The sequence below is a fragment of the Ceratotherium simum genome, chromosome 16, assembly GCF_057802395.1.
Source record: "Ceratotherium simum simum isolate JZ-2026a chromosome 16, ASM5780239v1, whole genome shotgun sequence".
NCBI lineage: Eukaryota > Metazoa > Chordata > Mammalia > Perissodactyla > Rhinocerotidae > Ceratotherium > Ceratotherium simum.
In genome coordinates this window covers 56,762,464-56,773,597 of record NC_141915.1, presented here as the reverse complement: position 1 = coordinate 56,773,597, position 11,134 = coordinate 56,762,464, and the positions used below count along the sequence as shown (strand labels likewise).

Here is an 11,134-nt window from a genome sequence, read left to right as displayed (position 1 = left end):
ACGCAGCTGAGCAGGAAACTAACAATGAGGAATTCACATTTGGTGAGAAGCAAAATATGAAAGCCCACTTGCTGATTTCCTAATGGACAAGGTTATTTTCCTAAACAGAGATCCTTAGGTTGCCAGAGGAACCGTTTGCAGGATCCCAAAGCATTTAGGATCAGAATCCTCTGTCACCGTCAGCCTAGCCCACCGATCTGTAGCAGGATGTGAAATTCTCTGCTGGTGGTTTTAGCTTCAATCCACTGAAGCCACGATCCAAGGACTGAGAGAGGGATCAAGGGCCATGTGTTGCTGATTGGGCCCTATCTTTTGGAGAGACCCTGTGCTTACTCAGAACAGCCCGGGCTCTAATCTTTCTAGCCCCCTAGTCTGGGCAGAACGGCCAACCAGCCAAGAAGGGGTCTGCCTTACCTCCTTCAAGTCCCCGAGGCATCCCTTGCCCTGCTGCCTTGGGAACACTGTCAGTTTTTCACCCACAGGTTCCCTCTCCTTCCTGTTATAGGAATCAGCGAAATCGTCGCAATGAGTGAATGTGTTACAAAGGTGGAAAATGCACATCTGAGCTGAAACCAGGACAACCAAAATGAACAAAATTAAAAGCTCAAAGGGACTAGCTGACCTAGAAATTACTCCTCCCTGTGCTTCCCCCACACCCTTCTCCTTTCTCCCTTAGACCCAAGGCCAAGAAGAAGGGCTTGGGCCTGATAAAATACTTTGCTTTTACCTCCCTGCCTTCTGCGGATACTTAGAGGAAAACCCTGAGACCCTTACATGCTGGGTTCTCTGCTGGGATCCTCCCAAGGGCTGCATCCACAGCTGGGAAATGGAGAGGATGCCCTGAGGCTATTTACATAAAGGATGCATGGTATTTGCACATAATTTCCCTGTGTACACTGTGCCACTCCTCCCCAGACCATTTTTTCAAGTTGAAAGCATTTTTATGGCTCTCTTGATGGCAATCACTTCTGGATTTTTCCTGTCTGTGCCGTCTTCTCCCTCAAGCCCTCTCCCTGGCCCAGATCTCTGGCAGGGGAGCCAAATGGTGCCAAGGAAGGACCAGAGAGGAATGCAGGACTGGCCTCTCCAGAGATGACCACTCCAAGGGCTCGGCTGCCTATTTCACTTTTTCTCTGGGCACTGTCTGAGGTTATCTTTTCCAAAACTGTAACACTATGTGATTACATTGTAGACCAACTCACTTAATTCACAGAAAGTCTCTTTGATCTAGAATTTTCTCTGAACTACTCTCTTTCCCTTTCTCGTCTGCCTCATGCCACTAGGAGGCTGGTTACTGCTTCTTTTTAAATTGAGCCTTCATTCACTTATTGCATCTTCACAATAGCCAGTGAAGGCAGGGCTATGTTATGGACAGGAAACTGAGACTTGATACTAAGGGCTTAGTCCAAAGTTACACGACTGGTTAAGATCTATTTTTTTTTTTGCTGAGGAAGATTTGCCCTGAGCTAACATCTATGCCAATCTTCCTCTATTTTACAAGCAGGTTGCCACCACAGCATGGCTGCCAGCAAGTAGTGTAGGTCTGCACCCGGGAACCGGACCCGGGCCGCCAGAATGGAGCATGCCAAGCTTAACCACTAGGCCATGGGGCCGATCCCTGGTTAAGGTCTTGATTTGTCCAATTCAAAGTCCAGTGCTTTTCCTCTGCCTCAGTTTCTTCAACTGTAAAATGGGGGTATAAATAGCACATATATCACAGGGTTGCTGTAAGGGATGAATGTGTTAATATGTGTAAAAGTGTTTAAAATAGGGCTTGGCACATAGACAGTGTTCAATAATGTCGCTCATGTTATTGTGCTGTGCCTTGCTTTTCTTTATTATTCCAAGTATGGGAAGCATGACTCATTTGTGGGAGGAGGAACCAAGTTATAGGCTTGGGGAGTGTTATCTAAGATGGAGAATGAACCCGTTTCCCAGGCTTAGAGTAGGCTGAGGTAGGACCAGAACAGATCCTTTCAAGCAACAGGCCTGAGCTGCCCAACTGAGGCATGTCCCTGCCTAGCTCTGGCTGGGAAGAAGAAACCCTCAGACATTGATAAATCCATAAAGGAGTTGGTGCCCCCTTAACAAAATGCCAAGGGCAGGAAGAACAAAGGCTCCTGAACAGAGCCCAAGATTATGAGGCAACATTTTACTCTGTGATGTTCTGAAGGCCTTCTATTTTGAGGCAGTTCTAGATTCTTCATGACTTGTATTTTACCTTTACCCAGTAATTACAAGGTAGGACTCGTGTGTGGTGAAAGGACTATCAAGGAGGTCACCAGTTCCCTTCCAAAGGTATGTCCAAAAGCCTTCTAGTGGTTAGGGCCAGGGGCTGGAGGGAGGGCTCTGAACTCTGCCAGGGGGCCCTGGCGCTTGGGAGAGGCTGCCCATGACTTGCCCCGCAGCTCAAGCCCTCCTCAGCAGCAGTCAATATAAAGGACAGAGATGTGTTCCTGCCATTCTGGGGACCTTGGAGAAAACCAAAGCAGTTGGGCGTAGGTTCCTTTAGCACCAGGTCTGTTGGCTATTGCTGAAAAGAGCGCAATAAAAAAAGCAAAATATAATCAGGAAAGAGTTGGACTCTATAAAATGGCTTTACAAACCTAATCAAGGGAACTAGACACCCCAAACTGTACTTTGAACCTTGCTGAAAAATTGTTGAAGTCATGTTGTAGCAGTTGAAATTTTTGCTGATCAGTCCACCTTCTCAGAAAAAAACACCAGACCCACAAATAAAATAAAAGGTTTAAAACATAAATGTCTGTAATTAAATTTTGGAATGACGTCTTCTGCCTGTCCAAGCTTCCCACTGTTTGGTGTGTGTTTTCATCAAGAGGAGCCCCTCGTTCTGCCTGGCCCCATTGGCGTTGACTTCCTTTCCAAAGTTTCCAAAAGGTGCAATCAGAGGTTGAATGTGTTGATTTTATCTTGGGTTGACGGGCTCCGAACTTCAGGGTTACATGAGCTGTCCAAGATATGAGATAGCATGTAGATAGCGCTTTGAAATGAGCTACGTGAGAGGGATGGCGACATCTTCCCAGCGGGTCAACAGCATTGACTAATCTACCTGACTCCTGGGAGACGGGATGGGCAGAGCACTTGGGGTTGAGGCGCTGGGGGCGTGCAAGATGTTCACGCCGCCTAGTTCTCTGCTCCGAAACCCAGCGGAAAGGCTGCGGCTGAGGGGCTTTGCGGCGCCCCTCTGCGGGCTTTCTGGCCATTGGCTTTTGCAGATGTTGAGAGGTGGGGCTGGAGAAGGCTTCCTCCCGCGGGGAACTTGGTGCCGCTCAATGTTGGGGACAACGGTGAGCGAACTCCCGGCCCGGGCCTCGCGGGCCGCGCAGGAGGCGGCTCCCGCGCGGTAATCTGAGCCAGGACGAGCGGCCCGGCCGGCGGCGCGACCGCGTCCCCTCCCGCTCCGCCCCCGCCGGGTCCCCCGCGCGAGGCCCGGCCGCCGCTCCCGCCGCATCCCGCCGCCCATTGGCTGGCGCGGCGCGCTCGCTCCCGCCCCGCCCCGCCATTGGCCGTGGCCGCCGCGGTCCCCGCGCGCGAGCCGCCGCTGACATCACGCGGCCTGAGCGGCGGCGGCGGCGACCCCGGCCCAGCCCGCAGCCCTCCAGAGGCGCCGCCGCGGGCCCGGCGGAGGATGGTGCGCGGCGCGCCGGGGGCTCCCCGCCGCCAGAGCCGCAGCGCCGAGGCGAGGTCGGCCGCGGCGGGCAGCCGACCCCCGCACCGGGCGCGGGGCGAGCGGCCGCGGTGAGGCGCCGAGGGCGGCAGGGGCGCAGCGGCCATGGGGGCCCTGACGAGCCGGCAGCACGCGGGCGTGGAGGAGGTGGACATCCCGTCCAATTCCGTGTACCGCTACCCGCCCAAGTCCGGTGAGGACCGGGCGGGCGCGCCCCCCGGGCTGGGGAGGAGGTCGCGATGCTCCTGGGCGGGGACTCTGGGGGTCCTGGGGACCAAACGGGCGACGTCGCTGCACAGCGATCTTGGAGGGTGGGAGGTCCTCGAGGAAGCGTGGAGGGGTGCTTTAGGGGCCTTGGCGGGGTCGCCGCGGTGGCCAGCCGTCCGTTGGAGGACGTGAGCGGCCTGCACGCAGCCTGTCCTGTGACAGAGACGTGTGCTCGGGGGACTGCGGCTCCTGAGGGGCGGGGTGCCCACTGCGCAGGGGGCTTCTGGCCTCCCGCAGCGCCGTGTCCCCTCCTTCCCGCCCGGGGCCCGCTCTTCTCTCGGGAGCTGAGGGCTAGGTGAGGCGGGTTAGGCATCCGAAACAGGCACCTGTCCTGGGCGCTGGCCCTGATGGGTGCATCCAGACCTCTGGAGAGGGAGGGACAGGCACAGGTTGGAATTAGGTTTCTCAGGGGAAACCTTCCATTGCCCGCTGGAGGGTGGAGGTCGAAAATGCGTTTGCAATGCTGGTGCTTTTCAAGAGGCTGTCAGAAGAAATAAATGTTTAACAGAAATGTTTGGGAATCTAAGTCTCAGAGTCACCCGGTTGTCCCTTTTCCAGAGTAGCGGCAAGCCTGGTTCTTGGAATTCGGATAGCTCTGGGACAGGGCACGGGTATTTAAAATGTATGGAAGTATTATGTTTGTTTTCAGAATCATTAAAAAGATAAGTGTCTCAGCCTCTGGGTTGTGGCATAAGCACTGGAGGTGGAGGAGGATTTTGACAGCAAAGGAGAGAGGATCACAAGTGGATTGAGCATCAGCCAATTCTGAACTGCTGATGCCTGACCTAATGCTCTGCTCTTTATTTTTATTGCTTTTCTCAAGACTTCTGGGGACTGGTGACTACCGTCTTCTCTTTGACTTAGGACCTGGGGAGGATTTGGGTGATCTTGGACAGGTGTCAGAATTGAAGCGGTAGAATAAAGACATGCTAATGAGATGAGCTGCTTTCTCAGCAGTGTGTCCGGTTGGTGCCAGGTGAAAGGAGGGACCAGACAGTGAACCTGCCCCCCTGCAGAGTGTCTGCCAGAGCTGTGTTTCTCACTCTTTTTGTGCCAAAGAATGAATCTTTGCAGAGATGAATATGCTTAAGAGCTGTTTTAGAACAGTGTAAAATAAAGCCGTGGATCATTAGTGTTTTAATAAAGCTCTAGCTAATTCTGACTATATGACACCAGTGCTAAAGGAAGCATGCATTTCGCTTTTTAATAGACAAAAATATGCACAAGTGTTTGTGGATTTTTTTTTCCTGAAATCACTTAGCTTTTATTGATCAGAATATGGAGTATGTTTTGCTGAGCTTGGAGTTTTCTGTAGAGTTTGCTCCCTCAGAAGAGTATTCACAGCTCCTTCACATATGGGAATTAGCACAGGTCAACCTCTGGAAGGCTGTTCCCCAAGCAATATTAATACAAGAGTGAATCTTGGATGATGATAATAAAAGGATAATGAACACAACTAAAACTTTTTTTTTCAATTATTTTATTGGGGTCATATTGGTTTATAACATTGTGTAATTTCAGGTGTACATTATTATTTATCAGTTTCCATATAGAATGCATCTTGCTCATCCTCAATAGTCTAGTTTTTATCCCTCACCATACATATGTGCTCCTTTACCCCTTTCATCCTCCCCCCCACCTCCTTCCCCTCTGGTAACTGCTAATCTGTTCTCCTTGTATGTGTGACTGTTTATCTTCCACACAGGAGTGAAATCATACAATATTTGTCTTTCTTTTTCGGGCTTATTTCGCTTAACGTTATACCCTCAAGTTCCATCCATGTTGCAAATGGGATGATTTTGTCTTTTTTTATGACTGAGTAGTATTCCACTGTATGTATATACCACATCTTCTTTATCCATTCATCAGTTGATGGGCACTTGGGTTGCTTCTCATCTTGGCTATTGTGAATAATGCTGCAGTGAACATAGGGGTGCATAAATTGCTTTGTATTGTTGATTTCAAGTTCTTTGGATAAATACCCAGTAGTGGGATAGCTGGATTGTATGGTATTTCTATTTTTAATTTTTTGAGAAATTGGAGAGGTTTTTTTGTTTTTTGTTTTGTTTTGTTTTTTGGTGAGGAAGATTCGCCTCGAGCTAACCTCTATTGCCAATCTTCCTCTTTTTTTTTTTTTTTTTGCTTGAGGAAGATTAGCCCTGAGCTAACATCTGTCCCAGTCTTCCTCTATTTTGTATGTGGGATGCCTCCACAGCATGGCTGATGAGTGGAGTAGGTCCATGCCCAGGATCCAAACCGGCAAACCCGGGCTGCCGAAGTGGAGCGCACAGAACTTTAACCACTCGGCCACAGGGTGGTCCTGTTCTTTTTTTTTAACAACTCTAAATATTCCTTTGTGTGTACATGCCATCATTTTTTAACATAGTCTCCTACTGATGAACATTTGGAAGTTTTTTTTTCAATCTTTTACTGTTGCAAACAATGCAGCAATGATTAATGTTATGTATGTTCTTTGGTGATTTTTAGCTTTGTTAATAAATACATGAATATTAATCATTTAAGTAACAGAAGGTATGGTGGGAGTTTGTTTCTGTATAGTATTTCTACATTAGCATAGAAAGCTATTTTTAGCACTATTCTGCATTTGGTTGTGCCTTTGTAATTTTTGAGTTAGAAGCCATGCATACTTTTTTTTTTTTTTTAACTAAGTCTGGGGATCATGCATGACTTTTTTTTTATTTTTTATTTTTTTATTTTTTCCCCAAAGCCCCGGTAGATAGTTGTACGTCATAGTTGCACATCCTTCCAGTTGCTGTATCTGGGATGCGGCCTCAGCATTAGAAGCCATGCATACTTTTAAATGTTTCTCCAAGATCTTCTGTTCTTTAAAAGCCCATGATCATTTGTTTAGCAAAGGTATGGCTTTGCTCAGGTGGTTGTTTTATGCATACATGCATGCCCATCTTTTGAAAGGGGTATCCACATTGATAAAAGTCATTAGGCCTGTTTTCTCTATTCAGGAAGAAAAATGCGTTCTATAAAGACAGTTTAATTCATTTTAATTCAGTACCTGATAAACTTGTTCATTTCCCTCTACATATTTGAGCAAACTGGAAAACAGGAGTAATTCATTTTGCTCAAGTGTTAAGAGGTAAACCTATTATAAAAATTCAGAATGGTAATCCGAGTCCTGAGCAGCTAACATCGTCATTCTCTAAATTTCTGTTATATTGGAGTACACACATGCTTGTCATTGGTCTGTCCTGTATCGCAAGAGCAGTTTAAAGTGTGGGTAATAAATCTTTCCCTGTCAAATAATTATAAAAGTTTCTCTTAGCTTTTAGGAGGATCAATTTAATATTAGTTTTGAAACCAGGGACTTAAAAGTATGAAACTTACTACAGAGTAAAGAATTATTTAGTTCTGGCACAGTTTGATTGATACTTTAAAGTTAAGTAGTTTCCTGAAAGTCATAGTAAATACATTTACTTTTTTTTTTTTTTTTTTTGGTGAGGAAGATCAACCCTGAGCTAATATCTGTGCTAATCCTCCTCTTTTTGCTGAGGAAGACCGGCTCTGAGCTAACATCTATTGCCAATCCTCCTCCTTTTCCCCCCACCCCCAAAGCCCCAGTAGATAGTTGTATGTCATAGCTGCATATCCTTCTAGTTGCTGTATGTGGGACTCCGCCTCAGCATGACCGAAGAAGCAGTGTGTAGGTGCGCACCCGGGATCCAAACCCGGGCTGCCAGTAGCGGAGCGCACGCACTTAACGGCTAAGCCAGGGGACTGGCCCTACTTTTTTTTTTTTTTTAAACGTCTTTTATTTATTTTGTGTGTGTGAGGAAGATCAGCACTGAGCTAACGTCTGTCGCCAATCCTCCTCTTTTTGCTGAGGAAGACTGGCCCTGGGCTAACATCTGTGCCCATCTTCCTCCACTTTATGTGGGACGCCGCCACAGCGTGGCCTGACAAGCGGTGTGTCCTTGCGCGCCGGTGATCCGAACCCCGGGCTGCCAGCAGCGGAGCACGGGCACTTAGCTGCTGCACCACAGGACCGGCCCCTAAATACATTTACTATCATAAGAAAACTAAATGTTACTCCATTTAATGATGAAGACATCAAGAACAAGAGTTCAAATGCTAGGGTTTTTTTTTAAACACTTAAGATGTAGTAATTCTCCTACTTTCGAAACCTCCAATATTTTTGCTTTATTTGTACTTTACTTCATTGAGAGCAGACTGATTCGTTTCACTTCTTGATTTTGTCTTAAGATTTAGGGCCTTTGATTCCCTTATATGATGGTAGTTTGTGTTCTTTTGTTCTCCAGCGTCTCTTTCTCTTTCTGTTACCATTAATGAACATTATTGAGCACCTGCTATGTAGTATGCATTGTGCTGTGTATATAGATTCTGATCCTTGTTCACGGTGATTTTGATGCCTCTGGCAAGCAGCAGGATAGAAGCCTTCATGTCAGCTTTGCAATTCAAGATGTGGGTCACAGAAGACAGTATTAACAACACAAGCTATTTGGTGGCTGTATCAGTCGGTTCTCCAGAGAAACAGAACCAATAGGAGATAAATGTAGATAGACATATATACACAATCTTCCTCGACTTACAATGGGGTTACATCCCAACAAACCCATCATAAGTTGAAAATAGTGTAAGTTGAAAATGCATTTAGTACACCTAACCTATGGAACATCATTAACTTACCCTAGCCTACCGTAATTGTGCTCAGAACACTTACATTAGCCCACAGTTGGGCAAAAGCATCTAAGACAAAGCATATTTTATAATAAAGTGTTGAATATCTCATGTAATTTATTGAATACTATACTGAAAGTGAGAAACAGAGTGGTTGTATGGGTACAGAATGGTTGTAAGTATATTGGTTGTTTACCTTCGTGATCACAGGGCTGACTGAGAGCTGAGGCTGGCTGCCGCTGCCTAACATCACAAGAGAGGATCATACTGCATATCACTAGTCTGGGAAAAGATCAAAATTCAAAATTTGAAGTATGGTTTCTACTGAATGTGTATCACTTTCACACCATCATAAAGTAAAAAAATCATAAGTTGAACGATTGTAAGTCAGAGACCATCTGTGTATATATATACATGTGTGTGTATATATGTATATAATTTATTTTAAGGAACTGTCTCAATGATGTAGGTCAGGCCGGCAGACTGGAAACTCAGGTAGGATTTCTATTTACTCAAGGAGTCTTGAGGTAGAATTCCTTCTTCTTCGGGAAACCTCAGTGTTTGCTCTCAAGGCAGTCAACTGATTGGATGAAGCCCACCCATTATCAAGGGTAATCTCTTTTATTTGAAGTCAACTAATTATAAATGTTAGTTATGTCTACAAAATACCCTCCCAGCAACATCTAGACTAGTGTTTGGACAAACAACTGGGCATGCTAGCCTAGCTAAGTTGACACAGAAAATTTAACAATCATAGTGGCTTCCTATTTTAACTAATTATTCTTGCTAAGTAGGTGCTAAGCTCATTTTTAGTTGCCGAAAGAGTGCTTGTACTGTGAAAACATATTTTAAAAAATCTAAAAATTGCAGTCTTTAAAAATAATTATTTAAAAATTATGCTCCTTACAAAATTTCAGTGCTTCTCATCTAATGTCAGAGGTAGAATGCATGCATACAGAGATAAATAAGATACAGAATATACCATGACCAAGTGGGATAGATCCAAGGAATGCAAGGTTGGCTTAATATCTAAAAAATCAATCAATGTCAATATACCATATTAGTAGAATAAAGAACAAAAACCATATGATCATCTCAAGATGCAGACAAAACCCAACACTCATCAGTGATGACTCTCACCAAACTAGGAATAGAAAAGAACTCTATCAACCTGATAAAGGGCATCTATGAAAAGCCCACAGCTAGCATCACTCTTAACAGTGAAATACATAATGCTTTCCTCCTAAGATCAAGAGCAAGGCAAGGATGTCTGCTTTTGTGTGTGTGTGTGTGTGTGTGTGTGTGTGTGTGTGTGTGTGTGGAAGATCAGCCCTGAGCTAACATCCATGCTAATCCTCCTCTTTTTTTGCTGAGGAAGACTGGCTCTGCGCTAACATCTATTGCCAATCCTCCTCCTTTTCCCCCCCAAAGCCCCAGTAGATAGTTGTATGTCATAGTGGCACATCCTTCTAGTTGCTGTACGTGGGATGCGGCCTCAGCATGGCTGGAGAAGCAGTGCGTCGGTGCGTGCCCGGGATCCGAACCCGGGCTGCCAGTAGCGGAGTGCGTGCACTTAACCACTAAGCCACGGGGCCAGCCCAGGATGCCTGCTTTTGCCATTCAGTACTGACTGAAGATTCTAACTAGTACAATAAAGCAAAACAAACAAATACATTTTTAAAGAAATTTTAAGTCATCCAGATTGTAAAGGAAGAAGTAAAACTGTCTTTATTCACAGATGACATGATCTTATATATAGAAAATACCAAGTATTCCACAAAAAACTACTATAACTAATAAATGAGTTAGGAAGTTTGCAGATACAAGATCAACTTACAAAAATCAATTATAGGGGGGGCCGGCCCCGTGGCTTAGTGGTTGAGTGCGCGCGCTCCGCTGCTGGCGGCCCGGGTTCGGATCCCGGGCGTGCACCGATGCACCGCTTCTCCGGCCATGCTGAGGCCGCGTCCCACATACAGCAACTAGAAGGTTGTGCAGCTATGACATACAACTATCTGCTGGGGCTTTGGGGGGAAAAAATAAATAAATAAAATCTTAAAAAAAAAAAAATCAATTATAGGGGCCGGCCCGGTGGCGCAAGCAGTTAAGTGCGCGAGCTCTGCTGCAGCGGCCCAGGGTTCGCCGGTTCGGATCCCGGGCACACACCGACACACTGCTTGGCAAGCCATGCTGTGGCGGCGTCCCATATAAGGGGGAGGAAGATGAGCATGGATGTTAGCCCAGGGCTGGTCTTCCTCAGCAAAAAAAAAAAAAAGAGGAGGATTGGCAGATGTTAGCACAGGGCTGATCTTCCTCACACACACAAAAAAATCAATTGTATTTTTACATACAGCAATACTCTGAAAATGAAATTAAGAAAACAATTCCATTCCTGATAGCATCAAAAAGAATAAAATTGTTAGGAATAAATTTAACATAAGAAGTGTAAGACTTGTACATCGAAAATTCTAAAATGTTGCTGAGATTGATGCTTCAACTAAAGAAGTT

At 45.9% G+C, this 11,134-nt stretch overlaps 1 protein-coding gene across 1 annotated transcript in view; it reads left to right on the top strand.

The window, feature by feature from the left end:
* Positions 1 to 3,692: 3,692 nt before the first annotated feature.
* The window catches only part of RNF157 (ring finger protein 157), a 72,088-nt gene continuing 64,646 nt past the window's right edge, over positions 3,693 to 11,134 (top strand). The window contains exon 1 of the mRNA XM_014789290.2: positions 3,693 to 3,881. Coding sequence (XP_014644776.2) covers positions 3,794 to 3,881 — 88 coding nt within the window. The 5' untranslated portion in view covers positions 3,693 to 3,793. The remainder of the gene's footprint in view (positions 3,882 to 11,134) is intronic.